We start from the raw sequence: 24,467 nt of genomic DNA, 5'->3' as shown, positions 1-24,467 counted from the left end.
CATCGCCTCAGAGAAAAGTTCACCTTAGCGATGATTTACACACGTTTACACAAGCTACTATGGAAACGGTCACGTACCGTATTAGAACGTAAAACCCGCGCTGCTGTTTGTAGAAAACGCCAGAACAGCTCCCGGCCAATCAGAGTCCGGGATTCAGCGGCGTGTCGGAACTCTGCGTGTCCTGCTTCTGTTTTTATCTAAAGAGACGTTTAATCTCTCCTCTGTGGAACAATCTGGGACAAGTGCTGTAATCTCAACACACACACACACACACACACACACACACACACACACACACACACACACACACACACACACACACACACTCTCTCTCTACTCTCAGATCCTTTCACTGTAAATGTAATAATGTCCTGCGTGATGTGGAGAAAATCTGCCCGTGGTCTTTTCTTTTTAAAACGTATCTTTTTCCTTGTTTATTCTGGCACTTCTCTCCGGAGCCCCTGAAGGGACACGGTGGAGGAAAAAATTTGGGATGAGAGAAAAAATGTTCAAAGCTTTTGCGTTCTCTCACAAATCCTTTGCGTTCTCCCGAGAAAGTTTTGCGTCCCCCTTTTTCCACCACCGTGTCCCTTGAGGGTCTCCGTACTTTTCCACCGCGCCCACATGTTTACTGCTGCTTTTCTTTCTGCCGCTCTTTCATCTCTTCTCTTCTTCTTTCTTTCTTTTTGTTTCGTATCTGTCTGTCTATCAATCTACTGTATCTATATCTCTTTATTTTTATTCCTTAATTTCCTTCTTTCTTTTTCATTTCTCTTTCTGTTTCTTTTTTCTGTTTCACTTCTATCTCCCTATCTGTATCTATTTTTCGTTTTCATTTCTTTCTCTCTTTTAGTTTCATATATATCGACCCCTCCATCCGTCCATGTTTCTTTCATTCTTCTTTCTTTTTTGGTTTACTTTCCTTCTTTCTTTCATGCATTCATTTTTCTTTTATGAGAAATTAAACGGCTCAAGCAGAGTAGGAGCATCTTGTTTATTTTATTTTACAAAATAAACGAGAAAATACTTTATTTTACAAAATAAAATAAAACAAACGACAGAAACCGCAGCACATCGTTTCCTTTCGCGTTCAACGTTACGTCGTCGACGTAATTTTTATTTCATATCCTTGTATATCTTTTCATTAAAGTTATTACTTTTTTCAAATGATGTTGTTAGACATCCATCCGTCCGCTTCCTGGAGCACAGCATACGCTCTAATGCTGTGACACGCTACAAACAAACAAACAAACAAACAAACAATATAAATAAAATATATATTCAACTTTTTACTTCTTTTTTTTATTCAGTATTTAATGAATGTTGGGGCTCCTTTTGCTTACAACTTTTATATATTTTAATTTAAATTATTATTGGCAATATAATAATTTGAGGATATATTTACACACACACACTCACACACACACACACACACAACTCTCTCTTACATTCTCCGCAGGCTATTGCTACTCTAACTAGACCCTCATTAAATGAAGAGTGTGTGTGTGTGTGTGTGTGTGTGTGTGTGTGTGTGTGTGAGAATGTGGCACAACAATTGCTTTTTCCACTTGTCTGACCTCATATGTGACGCACGTGTCGATTTCGTGTCGAGCGTGTGACAACAGAGAGGCACCGAGCCAATTTCTCTCCTCTCTCGCTCGTATCACTCACCCAGTTACATCACTCACATCACCATCACACACTTCAACACGTGTGTGTGTGTGTGTGTGTGTGTGAAGTAGAAGTATTGGCACCCTTGCTAAAGATTTTAATAATAATAATAATAATAATAATACCGCTATGAACAAACGTGGTTAATTCGCTTAAACGTAGGATGATGATACGAGAGAAATGGAACCTTTTCATCGGGAAAATAAAACCTCTTAACTGCACACTTTAGAACAAGCCTCCCAATCTACAGCGTGAAAGCAGCCGGGTGACGGCCGTACGTTTAGCCGAATAACTTCCCTCAGCTTGATGTTACAACTTACAGCGCTGTATCCTTAAACCGTTACGCTTTCGACGCGTCGTGAACGTCAGGAGACTTGTACGGTTGCTAGGCGACTAGGGTCATTTCGCAAGCGTTCGTATTAGTAATATTCGCTATCCGATAACGTTTCGTCTCAGGCATTTCTCCTGAACTAGTCATTAGTTCATTAATTAATTTGTAGCATTCTGAAAATGCTTTTCTATCGTGAATTTTTTTTAAAATTTAATTAAATTTAATTTTTTAAATGTAAAAAAAAATTTGAATTGGACACCGACTGGAAGGAGTGAATTTGTTCAAATGTCGCACTTAAGCTTTAAAAATTTGTAAAATCTTAATATTCTTTCTAAAAAGAAAAAAAAATTCACGTGTCTCCTTTTCAGCGTTCATTTTTAAACTGTCTGGACATGATATAAATCATTAAATAAACCGCATTTTAAAAAAATCTTTATATCACTCAGAAATGTGTAAAAATAATACGAATAATTAAACCTAAAAGTAGTATTACTTTTTGTTTTGTTTTGAAAAACATCCCTGTTTTTGGTCAAATTTCCCTCCACAGTAAATCAGGTAGTGTTTTCTTTCTTTCTTTCTCTCTCTCTCTCTTTCTCTTTCTATTCCTCTCTGTCTCTCTCTCATCTCTCTCTTTCTATCTCTTTCTTTCTCTCTATCATCTCTCTCTCTCTTTCTCTTTCTATTCCTCTCTGTCTCTCTCTCATTTCTCTCTTTCTATCTCTTTCTTTCTCTCTCTCATCTCTCTCTCTCTTTGTCTCATCTCTCTCTTTCTCATCTCTCTCTCATCTCTCTCTCTCTTTCTCTCTCATGTGAGTGCATTGATGCTTCACGGCCTGTCGAGTTGATGCATTCTGGCGTATACTTTTCGCTTGCTCTGGAATGTCCAGTTCACTCTGTACACTGACAACACACACACACACACACACACACACACACACACACACACACACACACACACACAGTCTGTACAGAGGCCCTGAGAGAATGCACTCGGACAAACGGGTACATGCTGATGAGGGGAAATTCGCATTAAGAACAGTAAAAGCCTGTCCTAAGTAAAAATCCCTTCTCCTTTTATTTATTTATTTATTTATTTTTCTGTCAGAGCTCCACAAATGGACTAAATAGGCGTGTCATGTGTGTGTGTGTGTGGGGGGGGGGGCAGACAGTACGATACATTTCGCTTCTGGGCCTTTTTATTCAAAATGATATTTTAGTCAAGTCCGCACACGTAATCAAAACAGTCGGGATTGTGTGTGCGAGTCCAGACGTGTCCAGTGTCACGACTCCAGCTCCTGATTCCAGCTCACCCGCTACATAATAATAATAATAATAATAATGTAGAACATTCCGTCTGCAAGCTCTATCACCTCAAGATGAAATACTGAAATATGAACAATACACACGTTCACGTCTGTAGTACTAATCACTCGTCTCAGGTAGAAACTGTGTCGCGCGTATATACGAGGTTTTACGGTAAACTCCAGGCATTTCTTTTATTAAGTTTTCCATTTCCTTTCTTTCAGATTCTACGGAAACCATGCTGCGTACTTCAATCGCTAAGAAACCACTGTTTACTGGATCGTCTTCCTCGTACTTTAGTAACTATTTCTGTTTAAAAACTCGCCAGTTCCCTAATAACAACCTCTCGTTCGACTTTCAATCGCTACACTTACGTGATGCTCTTCCCCTTTAATCTGTCGTCCGTCTCTAGATACCGCTGTTTATCTATGCGTCCACATCTAAACGGTCTCCTAACGGGAAACGTAGTAACGGTGTGCATTATCGACGGTAAGATGTTCTAATTATAGCTCCGATTCAATGCCAACCCAGAAACTTAGCCTGCTTTCGCTCGTTTGACTTTTCACATGGGCTTCAGAGGGAAATGACTGGAAGGAGAAAGAGGGGAAATCGGTGCGATGATCAAATTAAAAGCAGTAAGTGAAATGACCTCGGGCTCATAAGCCTCCAGAGCGGAATATCAATCAGTCGAATAATATGAGACGTTAGATTCGGGCAGTTCCACGGGGATGGATGTTAGCCTCTCGCGGTACCAAGGAAGACCCAAACAATGTCACGATGTCTTGCAAATGAACCTGTGGCAATACAAATTCAAAACGGCATTGAGAATCCGCTATCAGGCGTCTCCTACATGATGCCACGAAAGACTATAATCATTATTTCTGCATTATTCGGTCCCTCTAGGAATTTAGCGATTTTTGCGATCGCAGGATATTCCGAGGAGCTTGCAGTTTTTTCTAAATTACAGCAGGAACTAAATCGTTTCACATTGAAGTTCCACATCATTTAAATGCAACTATAAACGGATAAAAAAGTATGACGTTTCATTCTTCAGCGCATAACATGCGCAGTTTCCTATAACCGGACGTCCCGAAATGTTTTATTCCTTCCCAACGATTTACGTGGCAATTTGACAACGACATGTTGGACTTTTATCCATTTACGGTTTCACTTAACGTTGCGGAACAAGTTCCTGTTCTCGCTCACGTTACTGCAGCTATAAACAGTCCTTCCCTCACCAGCATCTCTGTTTTGCTCTAAACCTAACCTTAACCCTAACTAATTCAGTACTGTAAGACTGAAATAAACATTGAGAACTAATTCAGTACTGTAAGACTGAAATAAACACTGAGAACTAATTCAGTACTGTAAGACTGAAATAAACACTGAGAACTAATTCAGTACTGTAAGATTGAAATAAACACTGAGAACTAATTCAGTACTGTAAGACTGAAATAAACACTGAGAACTAATTCAGTATTGTAAGACTGAAATAAACACAGAACTAATTCAGTACTGTAAGATTGAAATAAACACTGAGAACTAATTCAGTACTGTAAGACTGAAATAAACACTGAGAACTAATTCAGTACTGTAAGACTGAAATAAACACTGAGAACTAATTCAGTACTGTAAGACTGAAATAAACACAGAACTAATTCAGTACTGTAAGACTGAAATAAACACAGAACTAATTCAGTACTGTAAGACTGAAATAAACACAGAACTAATTCAGTACTGTAAGACTGAAATAAACACTGAGAACTAATTCAGTACTGTAAGACTGAAATAAACACTGAGAACTAATTCAGTACTGTAAGACTGAAATAAACACTGAGAACTAATTCAGTACTGTAAGACTGAAATAAACACTGAGAACTAATTCAGTACTGTAAGATTGAATTAAACACTGTGAGAACTAATTCAGTACTGTAAGATTGAATTAAACACTGAGAACTAATTCAGTACTGTAAGATTGAAATAAACACTGAGAATTAATTCAGTACTGTAAGATTGAATTAAACACTGAGAACTAATTCAGTACTGTAAGATTGAAATAAACACTGAGAACTAATTCAGTACTGTAAGACTGAAATAAACACTGAGAACTAATTCAGTACTGTAAGATTGAAATAAACACTGAGAACTAATTCAGTACTGTAAGATTGAATTAAACACTGAGAACTAATTCAGTACTGTAAGATTGAAATAAACACAGTAGGAACTAATTCAGTACTGTAAGATTGAAATAAACACTGAGAACTAATTCAGTACTGTAAGATTGAAATAAAAACTGAGAACTAATTCAGTACTGTAAGACTGAAATAAACACAGAACTAATTCAGTACTGTAAGATTGAATTAAACACTGAGAACTAATTCAGTACTGTAAGACTGAAATAAACACTGAGAACTAATTCAGTACTGTAAGATTGAAATAAACACAGAACTAATTCAGTACTGTAAGATTGAAATAAACACAGAACTAATTCAGTACTGTAAGATTGAAATAAACACAGAACTAATTCAGTACTGTAAGATTGAAATAAACACAGAACTAATTCAGTACTGTAAGACTGAAATAAACACTGAGAACTAATTCAGTACTGTAAGATTGAAATAAACACAGAACTAATTCAGTACTGTAAGATTGAAATAAACACTGTGAGAACTAATTCAGTACTGTAAGATTGAAATAAACACAGAACTAATTCAGTACTGTAAGATTGAAATAAACACAGAACTAATTCAGTACTGTAAGATTGAAATAAACACTGAGAACTAATTCAGTACTGTAAGACTGAAATAAACACTGAGAACTAATTCAGTACTGTAAGATTGAATTAAACACTGTGAGAACTAATTCAGTACTGTAATATATAAACAGTCCTTCCCTCACCAGCTTCTCTGTTTTGCTTTCAATAACAACAACAACGCTTATCATGTTACCAAGAAACCACAAAAAGTGTAAACCCCTCTGTCCCGGCGACGTCAGAAAACTTGTAGATACTGCTTTACCTCGCTGACACTGGAGACTCCTTCCATAAATGTTAAATAAACATGTCGTTACAGGAACTTACGCACATTTCTTCCCCTAATCTCAACAATGACTTTTGCTAGTTATTTTCAACGAATTGCAACGTCACCTTCGAACACGGGTTCTCTCTTGTTTACTAATCATGTCTGGCCTTTCGAGATGCTCAAGGTGACACAGATTTTTTTTTTTTTTTTCATGTGTAAGGGATGAGCTTTTTAAGCAGGGCTGACACACACACACACACACGCACACACACACACACACACACACACACACACACACACACACACACCGAATGCCCTGCTTCCATTTCTAGCAGCTCCTCCTTCCATGGCAGGAAGCAATTTCTGCTACCACCTGGGATGTTACCCGGCACTGGAGGTGGTAATTGTATTTCAATTATAGACATGTGTGTGTGTGTGTGTGTGTGTGTGTGTGTGTGTGTGTGTGTGTGTGTGTGTGTGATTGCTTTTGGGCTCATTTGCATAATCAAATGTAAAGGAAATAAATATGTAAAGAAAATTTTTAAAATGAGAATCAATTTTGTAGTGCTGTCAAATGAAGCCTCTCTCTTTCTCTCTCGCTCTCTCTCTCTCCATCCCCTCATACAGTTCAAACACTTCATTACGATGGACATCTGGTGCCTTCTTACCCATAATCCCCTTCCTGCCATCCCATCCCTCTCTAGCTTATCATCTGAACCAACACACAGTATTATCCCAATAATATCGATTGTGAGAGATGGTTGCATGAACGGCGTTAAGTCACTTATAGCAATGTTGAATAAACTCTCACAGTGTTGAATTAATTCTATTTCTCAATCACACGAGCACAGAAAGACGGATATCCCAGAATAAACCCGTAATCCGCCACTGGAAATGCCTATAAAAACCTAGCAACCAGAACTGAAACCCACAGTGATTAACTTGTGAGTGTTAATTCATTACTGCTGCTGTTATTTTGGCACTGCAAGAATTAACGCAACACGCGGGGAGTTCTTTCAACCGTGAAGGTGTTTAATTCAACATCATTTGAGGGAAATCTGCGCTGTACGTGTTCATTCTATGGTGTAGCAGTAAAAGTGCACAAGTGCAAAAGTGACTTCAACACTGTGAGAACTAATTCAGTACTGTAAGATTGAAATAAACACAGAACTAATTCAGTACTGTAAGATTGAAATAAACACTGAGAACTAATTCAGTACTGTAATATTGAAATAAACACAGAACTAATTCAGTACTGTAAGATTGAAAAAATACTAAGAACTAATTCAGTACTGTAAGACTGAAATAAACACTGAGAACTAATTCAGTACTGTAAGATTGAAATAAACACAGAACTAATTCAGTACTGTAAGACTGAAATAAACACTGAGAACTAATTCAGTACTGTAAGATTGAAATAAACACTGAGAACTAATTCAGTACTGTAAGATTGAAATAAACACTGAGAACTAATTCAGTACTGTAAGACTGAAATAAACATTGAGAACTAATTCAGTACTGTAAGACTGAAATAAACACTGAGAACTAATTCAGTACTGTAAGACTGAAATAAACACTGAGAACTAATTCAGTACTGTAAGACTGAAATAAACACTGAGAACTAATTCAGTACTGTAAGATTGAAAAAATACTAAGAACTAATAAAGTACTGTAAGATTGAAATAAACACTGAGAACTAATTCAGTACTGTAAGATTGAAAAAATACTAAGAACTAATTCAGTACTGTAAGATTGAAATAAACACTGAGAACTAATTCAGTACTGTAAGATTGAAAAAATACTAAGAACTAATTCAGTACTGTAAGATTGAAATAAACACTGTGAGAAATAATTCAGTACTGTAAGATTGAAATAAACACTGAGAACTAATTCAGCATTGTAAGATTGAAATAAACACTGAGAACTAATTCAGTACTGTAAGATTGAAAAAATACTAAGAACTAATTCAGTACTGTAAGATTGAAATAAACACTGAGAACTAATTCAGTACTGTAAGATTGAAAAAATACTAAGAACTAATTCAGTACTGTAAGATTGAAATAAACACTGTGAGAAATAATTCAGTACTGTAAGATTGAAATAAACACTGAGAACTAATTCAGTACTGTAAGATTGAAATAAACACTGAGAACTAATTCAGTACTGTAAGATTGAAATAAACACTGTGAGAAATAATTCAGTACTGTAAGACTGAAATAAACACTGAGAACTAATTCAGTACTGTAAGATTGAATTAAACACTGAGAACAAATTCAGTACTGTAATATTGAAATAAACACAGAACTAATTCAGTACTGTAAGACTGACAGGAAAACTGTAGGAACTGTAGGAATTCTGTAGGTGTGAATTCAATGTTGTGACAGAAATTTCAACACTGAGATACAACTGAATACTGCAGAAGCTAACCGAGCACTATTCCAAGCTAAGTGAACACTGTAAGACCTAATTTAGCACATTAAGAAATTATTCAACAGTGTATGTCTAAATTCAACACTGTAAGTAAAAAAAATCAGCACTGTAGGAGTGAATTCAACACTTACTATTTTGATGTTTTGATTTAATGTTAATGCAATGCTGCAAGTGAAAACTCTGTCTAAATTCAGTACCGTAGGAGCTAATTCAGGACTGTAGGAGCTAATTCAGGACTGTAGGAGCTAATTCAACAGTCTAATTCTGAATCCAACACTGTACGACTGAATTAAAAACAGCTCAAGGGAATTCATCACTTTATGAGCTAATTCAACAGGTGAAGAAATTCAACACTATAAGCAGTAATTCAGCAATGTCAGAGATAATTCAGTACTGTACAGTAAGCATTAATTCAACACTATACACATGAATTCAGTACTGTAAAATCTAATTAAACAATTAGAAATTCAACCATAAGGAACTAGTTCAACACTGTAAGCAATAATTCAGTACTGTACGAGCTAATTTAACACTGTAAGCATTAATTCAGTACTGTACGAGCTAATTTAACACTGTAAGCAATAATTCAGTACTGTACGAGCTAATTTAACACTGTAAGCAATAATTCAGTACTGTACGAGCTAATTTAACACTGTAAGCAATAATTCAGTACTGTACGAGCTAATTTAACACCGTAAGCATTAATTCAGTACTGTACGAGCTAATTTAACACCGTAAGCATTAATTCAGTACTGTACGAGCTAATTTAACACCGTAAGCATTAATTCAGTACTGTACGAGCTAATTTAACACCGTAAGCAATAATTCAGTACTGTACGAGCTAATTTAACACCGTAAGCATTAATTCAGTACTGTACGAGCTAATTTAACACCGTAAGCAATAATTCAGTACTGTACGAGCTAATTTAACACCGTAAGCAATAATTCAGTACTGTACGAGCTAATTTAACACCGTAAGCATTAATTCAGTACTGTACGAGCTAATTTAACACCGTAAGCAATAATTCAGTACTGTACGAGCTAATTTAACACCGTAAGCATTAATTCAGTACTGTACGAGCTAATTTAACACCGTAAGCAATAATTCAGTACTGTACGAGCTAATTTAACACCGTAAGCATTAATTCAGTACTGTACGAGCTAATTTAACACCGTAAGCATTAATTCAGTACTGTACGAGCTAATTTAACACCGTAAGCATTAATTCAGTACTGTACGAGCTAATTTAACACTGTAAGCATTAATTCAGTACTGTACGAGCTAATTTAACACCGTAAGCATTAATTCAGTACTGTACGAGCTAATTTAACACCGTAAGCATTAATTCAGTACTGTACGAGCTAATTTAACACCGTAAGCAATAATTCAGTACTGTGAAATCTAGTTCAACACTTAGTGCTAATTCAACAGTGTACATCTAAATTCAACGCTGTTAAAGGTAAGTCAACACTGTAAGAAATTCAGCACTGTAAGCAGGAATTCAGTACTGTACAATCGAATGCAACGCTGTAAGAGCCAGTTCAAAGCTGTGTATTAAACTACACTGTGAGCAGGAATTCAGTACTGTAAGCATGAATACAACACTTTCAGCTACACTAAGAAATCCAACACTAATTCTGAATCCAACGCTGGAGGTGTGAATTCTGAACTCTGTTCAAAAGTAATTCAGCACTTTATTAACTATGTGATGTTCTGATTGACCGTCAATGCGACACTCTATGAGCAAATTCGACGCTTGTAACGGACAGGTAACGCCACGCTGCACGTGATCATTTTAACGCTGCTGTAAACGCACATGCGTGCCCCATGGCCTGCACGGATGGGCGTGTGCGTGCGTGTGTGTGTGTGTGTGTGTGTGTGTGTGTGTGTGTGTGTGAACACTCACTAGATTTGCCGTGTTTGGGTCTCTGCAGTAGCCGCTGCACCATAAGCAGGTCCTCAGTCTTCACCGCCTGCAAGAGTTCCTGATCTTTCCCCATATTTTAATTCACACACACACGCGCACACACACACACACACAGGAGCGCCCGCTGCGTCCTCTACATCCAGAGCATCCTCGCGCGAGGGCTCGGCCACCGCCACGGTGCCGCCAAAGCCGCTCCACCCGCGTCCTCCATCACCGGGGAAACTCGGTGTCCGCGCTGTGAGAGAACCGCTCCGGGGTTCTGTCAATAATAATAATAATAATAATAATAATAATAATAATAATAATAAAGGATGTGCTACATGTGGTCGCGCGATTAGAATAAACAACCAATAATAAATCCCGTATGAAGGAATGTGACGGAGGTCGCGGTCGTCTCCAGGTTAAAGGGATGGACTGTTACTGCAAATGGATAAATAAATAAATAAATAAATAAATAAAATGTCGTAGCGCGGTGCCTACTCTGGTTTCTGACCCCTGTCTAAGGCGACGGTGTTGTTACGTAAACATCCGGGCAGATGTGATGTGATGTGATGCGATGAGATGTGCGCGCGGACGGACGCTGGAGAGGGGTTGTAAATCCGCGCGCGTGCGTGCGTGCATGTGCGTGCGTGCGCGCGCGCGTGTGCGTATTGCTTAAATTTATGGTGCTGCAGCAGGGGTGGGGGGTGTGACCAAATAGCCCCGTTTTTCCCCATGCATGATCTTGACAGATTAATATTAGAGACGTGCGCGTGCGTGCAATCGTGTGTGTGTGTGTTTGTGTGTGCGCGTGCGCGCGCTCCCGCTGTCTAGTATGTTTAATCACTAATTGAAACGAATGCATTTTCCTTGCCGAATGCTAATGGAAGCAGTAATCAAGCACATCTCAGCACACCTCATTCCAGACTCTCATTTCATCCGTCGCTTTAAGGATGTAACGGTGCCACGCGGAACTGGAGCGGATGTCTAATTTGAGCTCGGCTCTAACCTACATCACTCCTGGACCTTTCCCTGTATTTACATTAGCGCGACACCTGCTGGTGGTTTAACGAATTGCAGCTCATTGAACGTGAGGTGAGGTTGAGCCATGGCCACATAAAGTTCACCAGTGGTCACCAAGATTTCTTCCTTGAGATCTACCTTCCTGCACGTTTCATCTCCAACCAAAATGAACTGGTCAAGAACTTCTCAAGGCAACGATTAGCACCGCTCAAATCTTCATGAAGGTAAAATCTCCAGGAACAGGGATGGTGACAAATCTACTCCACTACTACCATCAGATGTTCAACAAATATGAACCGTCCTCCTTCACGATTCCATTATTGCACCTAGTGGTAAAAAATAAGAACTTTACAAAAAACGGACATCACATTTATGATTTAAAAAATACTCCACGGGCATCAAGATCTTGTTTTAAAGCAGAATTCAATCAGAATTTTCTTCAAACGAAGGCAAAGTGTAAGTGCAGACAGTGTGTTTATGACACATTTCCAATGTAAAGATTGCGAGATGGAAACAGGAATGATGGAGTAAAAAACATGCGTATATCGGAAATGTGTGCGCACCACAGTGACCTTGTTCCCCAGTGAAGTCTTGTTTTTCAAATCACCGAATGTTTTTTTGTTGTTGTTGTTGTTGTTTTGTTTTTTGAGATTTTATATTGAAACCTGGCAACCCTGGTTAATGATATTAGCTCTTCTGTATGTGTGCCTGGCTGGCGAAAGGAAACACACCTGCTGCATCAAACACAGCGGAACAAAGATGCGTCGAAAAACATGGCACGCTGGATGATTCCTGGTTTACTCTTTTTAAAAAATAAATTAATAAATAAATAATATTCACTCTATAGCTGTGTCAGGTTCGATGCGGGAGCCTCCGAGACTCCATTTTGTTTGTTATGAACGCTCGACCTTTTTATCAAATCTGTATGATTTTCAGAACACAATGAGCTGCACTTTCGACAGCGCTGAAACTGAGCGAGGAAGTCGAATTCGTCTGAGGTCACGCGCAGCAGATTCCTGAATCCGGGTTACGATTGGAAAATGTATTTTCGAATCAAATTTTAGTGTCACATATGTTCCAATGTAACTCGAACGTGTCTTGTTGCCTAGAACGAATAGATGATGTGTGTTTGTGTGTGTCTTGTGTAAGATTAATGCTAATGGTGTGTGTGTGTGTGTGTGAGTGTAATGGGTAAGCACCAGAGACTCTGAGTCAATCATTGACCTTGTTAACAGTGTCTAGAGGTGTTATTTCGACTTCTTCAGCCACATTAGGTGTTGCGGGAACACACCTGGTGTGTGTGTGTGTGTGTGTGTGTGTGTGTGTGTGTGTGTGTGTGTGTGTGCGTGCGTGACCAAATCCAAACCTAAATTCCCAGATCCAACAAAAGCACCACGGCCTCTCTGCCTGTCTTTCCGTCTCGTATGTGAGCACACCAGTCGCCTCATTAGACTGATGCGTTTAATCATCAATTCAGCCGTATCCCTCCCTCTCTCCTTCCGTTTTTTTTTCCCCTTCTTCTTTTTTCCCCCTCTCCCTCCATTTCACGTGCGTGTCGTCGAGCGTGTGGACGGGTCATCATGGCGTCAAACGCCACCACGAAGTTCTTCGCTCTCTCGCAGTCATTCAGCGTTTCTGATATCATCGTGATCGGCGCATATTTCCTGCTCAACGTTGCTGTCGGAATATGGGTGAGAACGTCCGATTGACGTGTGTGTGTGTGTGTGTGTGTGTGTGTGTGTGTGTCCACTCTACTGGCAATTCTACACTGATAGTAAAATGAAAATTATGTGTGATTATGAGTTGATTCAACTCATTTGGATTCAATTCAACATTGATGAGTAAATCTGAAAAACTTGTGAATTGTGTGTGTGTGTGTGTGTGTGTGTGTGTGTGTGTGTGTGTGTGTGTGTGTTAGTCATCTTGCAGAGTAAGCAGAAACACTCTTAGTGGCTACTTCCTGGCTGGCAGAGACATGGCCTGGTGGCCGGTAAGAGAAAACAATCCATAATTTAATTTATTTTATTTCTTTTTTTTTTTCAAAACTTTCCACAAAACATTTTTTTTGCTATTAAACGCCACTAACATTTGTGATCTTAAAAAAAAAATGAAGGAAGTCGTATTTTAAAGCTGATTTTTTAAGCAATAATTAGATTTTTAATAAACAACTAACAACATTTCTTATGTTCACGCGTACGTAATAAATAATTCTAGCTCCAAATATTAACAGTTATACAAAAAAAAACCCATAAAACGTTGTATCGTGTGTTTACTCTTTATTAACTTAAACGTTTTCATTGTGCGATGTTCTACTTTGTCGAAAATATTAAAGATTTATTTTAACTAGTGAATGTTACATCTACCTTCGAATAAATCTTTAATAAACAAGTTACGACATGTAGTTCTTTCATTCGTAAACATTGTAATCGTGCATGTGTGTGTGTGTTGTGTAGATCGGAGCGTCTCTGTTTGCCAGTAGTGAAGGATCGGGACTGTTTATCGGTTTGGCTGGCACCGGGGCAGCAGGAGGCATCGCTGTGGCAGGGTTCGAATGGAACGTGAGTCTCATCGTCAGTTCAGATCACTCCGTGTGCTTTTCATTTTTTAATCATTGTATTAAGACGAATAAAAGACTTCAGGATGTGCTGTTCATGGAAAAAAAAAAATCAACATCTGGGTGGTAACAGCAATTTTGCTTCATCACACCACACTGTTGTTGGTTTATTTTCTGATAACAGCAATGACCATAGTGTGTAAACCTGTAAATCTATAGGGTGCTATTATTATTGTGAACACCGGGGGGCGACAGAGGCCGGTTTGATTATTAAAGCACTCGCGCACGATTTTCTTTCTAGGCAACCTATGTACTGTTGGCCCTGGCCTGGATCTTTGTCCCAGTGTATGTGTCCTGTGGGGTATGTCTGAAGCTCTAAAACGCACACACACACACACACACACACACACACAGATACACAAAACTGTTTTAATTTGTTATTAACTGGGCCTGCAGGTAGAAATGCTTCATTCGAAACACAGAAGTTATTCACTCATTCTCTCTCTTGCTTTCTCTCTCTCTCTCTCTCTCTCTCTCTCTCTCTCTCTCTCTCTCTCTCTCAAACACACACACACACACACACACACACACACAAACACTCTCTTTCACACACTCTCAGATTGTCACGATGCCCGAGTATCTGGGTCGGCGGTTTGGCGGAGAGAGAATTCGCATGTACATGTCAGCTCTCAGTCTGATGTTATCCGTGTTTACCAAAATCTCAGTGAGTGTCCACACACACACACACACACACACACGCACACTTGACATATCTGGCATCCTACCTGCACACATACAGATAATGTAAATTACATATATGATATCTAGTGTGTGTGTGTGTGTGTGTGTGTGTGTGTGTGTGTGTGTGCGCGCAGACAGACCTGTATTCTGGGGCCCTGTTTATTCAGGTGTGTTTGGGTTGGAATATTTACCTCTCCACCGTCCTCATGCTGGTGGTCACAGCATTTTACACTATTGCAGGTGAGAGGTGCCAAAACTTATGCTTTACACACAGCAGCTACAATTTGCTTATTTCCTTATTAACTAACTTACTTAACTTTCTTAGTTCTTTTTTAACTTCTTAGTTATTTTTTAACCTATGTTATTACTACGTACTTACTTTTACCTTTACTTACTCGTCTTACTTATTTACTTAATACTTACCTTTACGTTTATTTACTTACTCATGTCTTGCTTATTTAAATAAATTCTTAATTATTTACTTTTTACTTCACTTAAATAGACCGTTTTGCTTAATTTTAACTTGACTTTTCTTTATGAAAGTAATGTTAATAGGTAAGTAATTTTGTAAAAGTAAGTAAGTCAGTAAATAAAGTCTATAAGTAAGTCTGAAGGTAAGCAAGTGAAAGTCTATAAGTTAAAAGTATGTAAGTAATTAAGTAAAGAAAGTCTATAGGTAAGTAAGACATGAATAAAATAAGGAAGATGTAAGTAAGTAGGTAAAAATAAACGTAAGAGTTAATTAAGTAGAGAAACCTCAAGTAGGAATTAAGTAAATAAATGTCTGTGGGTAAGTAAGTAAGAAGTAAATAAATAAATAAATAATACGTAACGTCTATAGGTAAGTAATTATTTAAAAGTAGGTAAGAAGTAAAACATAAGTAAAATAAGATAAAAGTAATACCTATAGACATTACTTGCTTATTTACTTAATTCTTACTTAACCTTTCTTAAAAAAAACGAAGTCTTACTTATGTTTATGTTTATCTACTTACTTACATCTTACTTATTCTAACTAGCTTACTTGCCTATAAACGTTTACTCGCTTGAATAACAAACTTCTTACTTAGTTACCTATAGAATTTTACTTTCTTAACTTAATTGTTACTTACTTAGAACTTTAACTTTTGACATTGACTTAATCACAAACTTTACTTCATTCAACTTCCCGACTTACTATTTACTTTAAATGACTTACTTTCAGGATCACTTTTACTTACTAACTTAGTTGCTTTGTACTGATTTACTCACTTGCATACTTTTACTTACTTAACTACTTACTTACTCAAATCTTACTTCCTACTTATTTACGTTTGTTCATTTTTACTTATTTTCTTGTATTGACTTAGTTCTTCTAAATTACTTGATTAATTTCTTTCTTACCTTCACTTCACTTACTGACATATTTAATTTGATCCTTATTGTTTTGACCATCAGCCAGTTAAGATACAGACATTGTTCGGTGCAAGGCTGTTCAGTTTGAAAAGAAAGAGATAATTGGTGTGATTTAGCATGTGCCAATTGGTGTTAGCATGCTAGGCAACTGACGAATCAGGAGTGGCAGAAAATAATAATAAATCAAAACAATAAGAAACTTGTAGAAACAATCAGAGTATTAGTAAATTCTCAATATTGGGCATTTGTTTGTTTTCCCCGTTCTGATATATAATAAAGTGAGTGGCTGAAATGTCACATTGAGATATCTGAAATCGCTGTGGACTTTTCCAAAAATACTCCCAAAATTAGTTTATTTTTACCCACGAGATCTGTACTTTTGGACGTTAATTCCGAAAGACGTCGTCCACAACACGTGACTAAACTTCCAATTATCCTTACAATGGTCTTTGGATTTTTACATATAGTAGATTTGCTTTAGAACATTTATTAGTATCATTTCACTCCACAGTAGGTAGCTAGCTATGTTATTTAGCAATCCAGATTGTTAGCTAGCTAACTCGTGTGCCGATATACCGTATGACTCAAAGGAAATGAGTAACACACGCTCTCTCCCTTCTAATCCACGGCATCAATAAACACTTCCGAGTAAAAAGTCAACAAGGACGTGTTAACAATAGTAATGGAATGCAGGGCAAGTTAAAGGCGGTGAATGTGTACTCTTTCATTCAACTGTCACCGGATTAAACTCTGATCCGTTTGACATTCATATAATGTACAGAACGTCTGGAAACGCTCACGTGGCGTTCGAGTCGCTGCAAGAAAAACGGTACGCCACTTCGGGAGCGCAATCGTACGACCGACCCAACGACCCACACACGCTAGGACGTCGGAAGGGAGTTATAGTCCTGGATGTGATCCGTAATATCTGTTTTAAGATAAACCTATTTTTAAAAAATGTCTCTTACTAGGTGGTTTAGCTGCTGTGATATACACCGACACACTCCAGACCTTCATCATGATCATCGGCGCGGTCATCCTCACCATAACAGGTCAGTCAGTTATATTCCTACAAAGCTATCATTCCATCGTAGTACTTTTACTTTTATAGAAATATGCAACTAAATAATAATAATAATAATAATAATAATAATAATAATAATAATAATAATAAAAAGAATGCATTTAAGCCCAGAAAATGATATTCTATATGGCAATTACTGTAAAAGATGTGCAAATTTGACATTTTAAAAGAAAGTTTGTTGAAAGTCAGGGTGTCTGAGACCGTGGAGACGAACGAACCGCCCTGGCCCGATTGAGCTTCAGTTTTTAAACGTTTCAAAGGAAATGACAGTGGAAATATTGGCATTTCCAGCTTCAGAAACATACATACAACTAAGCTGCTAGCTAGCGGAGTGAGATAGACTAGCAGAGTGAGATATACTAGCGGGGTGAGACAGACTAGCGGGGTGAGACAGACTAGCGGAGTGAGACAGACTAGCGGGGTGAGACAGACTAGCGGGGTGAGACAGACTAGCTCGGTGAGATAGACTAGCGGGGTGAGATAGACTAGCGGAGTGAGAGAGACTAGCGGAGTGAGAGAGACTAGCTAGCTTGATCTTTTGATGTTATGTTTTACAGTGCGAACGTTCTACATTAAACTTCAATGTTAGTTTAATATATCTAAATGTGTAATGTGTAATGAGAATATTTGCTAGATAGCTAACTATGTAGCTGTAAACATGCATGGATGAATATGAGCTAGCTAGCTAGCTATTTACCCCAACTTAGCTAGCTATTGTTGTTGATATAAATGGTGGTGTTCGCTTCAGCAGAGCTCGCCCGGCTAGTTAACGCCTTCCTCGGATATAGAACACTTTCAGATTAGTTGTACGTAGCGTAGTTTTTCACCAGATGGGGGTCTGTGATTGGTAGAATTTTCTACAGTTGATGAAGTTATTATATTTAGGGGTCCAAGCACCGAAGTCAAGTCAGACCGAACGTGTCCCGTGTGTGGAGATTTCAGGACGAGAAAGCTCGACGTAAATAACGTTGATTAAAGAACCGAGTGGGGTCCGTCGTAACATTTCCTGTAAGGAGACATTTATTTCGTTTTACGATTTTATTTAAGGAGTCTCCAGTAGCAGCGCTTTGTAACAGCACGAGGAAGTCTACAGGACTGGGGATTTTCTCACAAACGTGTCGGCGCCGACGGCGCTATCGATCGATTTACACCAGTATGATGTGGCGTTCTTTAATTAGTAATAAATTGTAATAGTCGGGAAACTGCTTTGTATAACTTCAGGTTGGAACTCCACTTTATCACACCACCTCGTCTCCTTCAGTCTCAAGGCATACAAAAGCAAACAGAGAAGGAAAAACATCATGTGATGGCGTGATCACAGGGTTATGTGTGTGTGTGTGTGTGTGTGTGTGTGTGTGTGTGTGTGTGTGTGTGTGTGTGTGTGTGTGTCTGAAAAAGGATGTACATTCCTGTTTGCACATTCATGCGGTGAAATCATGATATCGCAACGTTAACTTCCCTTAAATAGACATCCATCTTTAAACCTGTGAGAGTCGTAAAAAAAGACGTGTTTCAGCTCTGAACTATTTTGCTGCTTTAAGACATGTTTTTCTCCTGTGCTTTGATAAGTTCCTCGTGATTAGCTCCACCAGCATGCCCAGGAAATGTTCTTGATAATGAAACGAAGTGAAATGGGAGGAGAGACCCATGTCAGGAAAGCGCTTAAGATCTGCGCTATTAAGCTTTCACTTGCACCATTAAGCAAAACTGTTATTCTCATTTGTCTTGCTCAGTAACACGCTTCAGGAACCACGCTGCCTTTTTCCTCGCTTTTCTTCCAGGCGACTTCAAAAGTGCAACGCAACACAATACACGTCCGATTATTTTTGCCTTCGTTCTGATTGAAATATATAAATGAATAAAAATCCAGGTCGACGGAGGTCAGCGGAAATCCTGACTCTGTTCTGAGCAATTTTGAATCCCTCTGGGGGTTTTGTGGCAACATTTCCTGTTAACTGTTCTAAATTCCAAACACGCCTTTGCCTGTCAGTTTTCTCTCGAGGGAATCGAAACTCCTCGGAGGAAAGTTTTTCTTCAGCGAGATGTTTGATAGTTTGGTTGTTCGAGATATTAGAGGTAATGTACAAGAAGCATTGCTGACTTTGTTGTTTTCCTGCTAGATTTGGTGACTTTAGCAACTTTATAAATAAATAAATGACCCTAGCAACAAACCTAGCAACCATTGTTCCTGACATCCAATCGCCATTGTTCTCGACGTCCAATCACCAATCACCATTTTTCCCGATGTCCAATCACCGATCACCATTGTTCCCGACGACCAATCAGCATTGTTCCCGATGACCAATCACCATTGTTCCCGATGTCCAATCACCGATCACCATTGTTCCCGACAACCAATCACCATTGTTCCCGATGACCAATGACCATTGTTCCCAACGACCAATCACCATTGTTCCCGATGTCCAATCACCGATCATCATTGTTCCCGATGACCAATCACCATTGTTCCCGACGACCAATGACCATTGTTCCCGACGTCCAATCACCATTGTTCCCGATGTCCAATCACCAATCACCATTGTTCCCGACAACCAATCACCATTCTTCCCGATGACCAATGACCATTGTTCCCGACGACCAATCACCATTGTTCCCGATGTCCAATCACCGATCATCATTGTTCCCGACGACCAATCACCATTGTTCCCGACGACCAATCACCATTGTTCCCGACGACCAATCATCATTGTTCCCGATGTCCAATCACCGATCACCATTGTTCCCGACAACCAATGACCATTGCTCCCGATGACCAATCACCATTGTTCCCGACGACCAATCACCATTGTTCCCGGTGTCCAATCACCGATCATCATTGTTCCCGACAACCAATGACCATTGTTCCCGACGACCAATCACCATTGTTCCCGACGACCAATCACCATTGTTCCTGACAACCAATCGCCATTGTTCCCGATGTCCAATCACCGATCACCATTGTTCCCGACAACCAATCACCATTGTTCCCGACGACCAATCACCATTGTTCCCGGTGTCCAATCACCGATCATCATTGTTCCCAATGACCAATCACCCATCACTACTGTTTTTGTTACACTCTATTATTTTATATTTTAAAAAAATCTTGTCTTCAAGTAATATGTTTTGAAATGCAAATGGACATGACATATACTACGAATATGCAAATTACCTGACATCATCCGACAACTTTTTGAGTACGCCTTAGCTACTTTCTCAACATAAATATAATCCGTAAATCATAACTGTTGAAATAAAAGCCGATTGGGTCGAATGTTTTTTCGTCTGGAGAACCCTGAATAAATCCAGTGCACTGCTGAAACGTCGTCGTTTTCATCATCGTATTATTTACGCATTTATCATAGTTTAGCAGATATTTGAATACTTATTCAACCTGATATCATATCATATAATGATAAAACACCATCCTTAGCCTTGTTCTTGTGGTGTGGTTTTCGTGATTTATCTCTGGTGTTTTAAACGCTGTTGGATGACTGTCAGAGTATGTTTTCACATAAATCGCATCCTTGTTTGGGGCAAGTCAGGGCAGCTCTTCAAAAGCCTCAGATTGTGTGCACCGTCATGTCACCTTCGTCACGTTGCTGTGTTAGTAATGTTTTCCTAGTAGGCCTGCGGGTTCTTAGGCTTCACCCTCGCATTTTTGGATTCTAATCATTTTGATATCTGCTTTTATTTCCCGTCATGGATTTTACTCATGGGTACAACATTCCTAAAAAATATCATCGAGGCCGATATCGGAGATCGGGCTTGCGTAGGACGATCACACAGTGATCAAAAGCTACTCAATATGGAGGTGCAAAAGTATGTATACCCTAACAAGCGATTGCTCTTTAAGTGTTTTACTCCTCTTATACCACAGCAACTTGACTCTACTTACAATTTGCAGTTATAATAATAAATGACAATGTACTTTTTTTTATGCGTATATTGTTACAACATTAAATTGTTGCGGAACGTCTACGAAGTTACCAAGAAACTGCAAAGCGTAAAGGCCTCCGTCTTGAAGATGGTGAAAAACTATAACACATATATTATATATCTTTGTTAATACAATAAAATACGGGAATTTCTTTAATAAATAAAAGCAATTGTTACGTGTTGGTAAACGAATAAAACACCTCAGGAAGTGCTGTTACGGGAAAACGATGCAATTTGGCAATCCCGCCACTCCAGCCGTTGATTTCACTATGACGGCACACCCCGTGAAGATTTATTCCTTACTTATTGTATGACTTTTTGATGAAGACTGATAGTGTGTACGCAAACACATTCAGTGTTCTACAATCAGTTGTTCAAACACTCATTAATCCCGTCAAAGCTTGTCATCTGATCCTACCGGCAACATAACAAAAACGAGGGACTGTTTCAGAGAGAAAAAAATAATTATAGAGGAGAAATGATAATGTTGCCTTTTCATGCCGTACACCCCCTCTCGCACTGTGCCAAGTAAACGTCCGTCATCCCATCCTTCACGCACAACAGCACACTCCCAGTGAACCTCTCGCTTCCCAGACTGCATTATGTGAAGCACTTATACAGTCTGCAGTTTATAAAAGCTGTGGTTTTGTTGCTGTTTGCAATACAAATTTATGTCATGAATCCTCTGATACGTCAGGACAATGAATCTTTTTTTTTCATGAAATGGTGCCCAACCCTGTCTGCTCCCAGAGATCTATTACACATCCCCAAAAAAACATGTCTAATACTAGTGATTAAGATATTTAGTAAGATTTGAGAAGTTGAGTCAGGTGTGACGGCTCCAGCTTGGGACATCCTGTCTGCTTAGGAGCTTAGCGCAGACATCTTACAGTACCTTGCAGAAATATTCACCCCCTCCTTGAACTTTTCCTTAAGGCCTTTTGTACAAAGCACAACCTGGAACTGAAACGAGCTTTCATTTAGCATTTGATTGACACGTCTAACGTTTGACATAACGTAATGAAACAAAAAAAACAGACATTGGTCGGCTGCAAAAAGTATCACCTCCCTTTGGTTGTATAGGTATACTTAGTAGAACCACCCGTAGCTGTGATTACTGCTCTTCTGGGCAATCTCTTTCAGCTTAGTACACCAAGATCTTGGTAACATTGTTCACGCTCCAGTCTCAAGTCTCCTGCAGGCTGGAACATCTTTTCTTCTAGGCTTTCCGTGTATTTGGCTCCAACCGCAACCAGTCCTCAAGTCCCTGCTGATGAAAAGCATCCCCGCAGCATAACTCTACCACCACCATGCTTCACAGCAGGGGACGATGTTTTGAGGGTGATTGTTGGGTTTCCACCAAACTTGGAGCCTTGCATCAAGGCCAAAAAGTTCAGTTTTGGTCTCATCAGACCAGAGAACCTTGTCCACATTTCCACGTTTGCAGGATTTGCTCTCAAGCTATTTCAGAGTTACCCTTGGCCTCTTTGCTGCTTCTCTTTACCCGGTGACTGATTTTTAGTGAACGGCTTGCGCTGTATTCTTTCCATTTCCGTTCTTTCTAAAGTTTGGGATATATATATATATATATATATATATATATATATATATATATATATATATATATATATATATTTTTTTAATAACCAATCCACGATTGATACTTTTTCCAGAACTTTATGAGGAACATGGTTTGATAGCACTTTGGTTTGTTTACATGTGTTCTCTAAAAAACACTGCGTTCTTCACATTGAGATCAGGCATCATTTTATTTGCATAAAGGTCAACTGCACAAGTTTGATTAGTGTATGACTTCTGATGGGAACTGGGTGCACCGGAAATAATTAAGGGGTTTCACATCGGGAGTGAAAACATACACAATCGCAACTTTTATCATTTTCATTTACAGCATTTAGGCAGACGCCCTTATCCAGAGCGACTTACATTTATCTCACTTATACACCTGAGCAATTCAGGGTTAAGGGCCTTGCTCAAGGGCCCAACAGTGGTAGCTTGCCAGTGCTGGGGCTTGAACTCCTGACCTTCTGATCAGTAACCCAGAGCCTTGAACCACTGAGCCACCACTGCCTCCACTTGTTTATAATCATGTGCAGCACTCTATCCTCTTTTTTATGTTTTTATAGCATTCAACAAGATTGGTGGTTACGGCAATCTGGAGAGTGTGTACCTCCAGGCCGTGCCATCGAAGATAATCCCGAACACGACATGCCACCTGCCGCGGCCGGACGCCATGCACCTCTTCCGAGATCCAGTGCATGGAGACCTGCCCTGGCCGGGAATGACACTCGGATTAAGCATCCTCGCTACCTGGTACTGGTGTACTGATCAGGTAAACACACACACACACACACACACACACACACACACACACACACACACACACACACACACACACACACACACACACATCACGATAATGCCTTGACCTTTTACTATGCTCGCTAGCATCTCAGCTTCCATGATAGCATCAGGTGTCTAGATTACTAACTAATGCTAGCTAGCAACTCGCACAGGTAATGTTACAGGTAGCCATTACTAACATAATGTAACGCACAAAAAAATTAAGCATATGTAGAGCTAGTTTCTCTTCAGCAATCAAAAACAACACACCAGCACATTAGCGTCTTGGCTGACAAAACAGCACCGCGTTGTAAACAGGATTAGCCAAGTGAGCTTGCTAGTTTGCTGACTAATGCTAGCTAGCAAGTTGTATCATTTCACTTTCAAGTGACCTCAGGCAGCTAGATTTAACCATGGAAAAGAGAACCGTCTAGATCTGAGGCAAGATAAAAACTGCAGTCAAAATAAAGACAGCTATCCTTTAAACTTTAAAAAAAACAACAGCTAAAACTTTCCACCTCACTCCAAATCCAAGACAAAACAAAGAAACAAACATGTCTGCCTCTGAAAAAAAACAAACCCGACTTTAATTGTCTGATCTCAAGAAACATCAAGATATCAAGTTACGTATTGCTTAACACAGAGTACGAGGACGAGCAAAAGAGTATCGCCGAATCCCCAATATGTCCCTTTAGCAAATTCACATTCGG

General features: G+C 39.0%; 2 protein-coding genes across 2 annotated transcripts in view; one reads left to right on the top strand and one right to left on the bottom strand.

The window, feature by feature from the left end:
• The window catches only part of si:dkeyp-9d4.3 (caskin-1), a 31,899-nt gene extending 20,535 nt beyond the window's left edge, over window positions 1-11,364 (bottom strand). Inside the window, exon 1 of the mRNA XM_053676234.1 lies at window positions 10,661-11,364. Coding sequence (XP_053532209.1) covers window positions 10,661-10,754 — 94 coding nt within the window. The 5' untranslated portion in view covers window positions 10,755-11,364. The remainder of the gene's footprint in view (window positions 1-10,660) is intronic.
• Window positions 11,365-13,159: 1,795 nt separating this feature from the next.
• slc5a10 (solute carrier family 5 member 10) overlaps window positions 13,160-24,467 on the top strand; it is a 32,022-nt gene continuing 20,714 nt past the window's right edge. The window contains exons 1-8 of the mRNA XM_017457859.3: window positions 13,160-13,374; window positions 13,602-13,673; window positions 14,137-14,241; window positions 14,539-14,598; window positions 14,857-14,961; window positions 15,113-15,218; window positions 17,345-17,425; window positions 23,541-23,746. Of these exons, the coding sequence (XP_017313348.1) occupies window positions 13,264-13,374; window positions 13,602-13,673; window positions 14,137-14,241; window positions 14,539-14,598; window positions 14,857-14,961; window positions 15,113-15,218; window positions 17,345-17,425; window positions 23,541-23,746 (846 nt within the window). The 5' untranslated portion in view covers window positions 13,160-13,263. The remainder of the gene's footprint in view (window positions 13,375-13,601; window positions 13,674-14,136; window positions 14,242-14,538; window positions 14,599-14,856; window positions 14,962-15,112; window positions 15,219-17,344; window positions 17,426-23,540; window positions 23,747-24,467) is intronic.

The sequence above is a fragment of the Ictalurus punctatus genome, chromosome 26, assembly GCF_001660625.3.
Source record: "Ictalurus punctatus breed USDA103 chromosome 26, Coco_2.0, whole genome shotgun sequence".
In the NCBI taxonomy this organism is placed as follows: Eukaryota; Metazoa; Chordata; class Actinopteri; order Siluriformes; family Ictaluridae; genus Ictalurus; species Ictalurus punctatus.
Note: the sequence above shows the minus strand (reverse complement) of the source record. Positions and strands in the feature narration are given on the sequence as shown.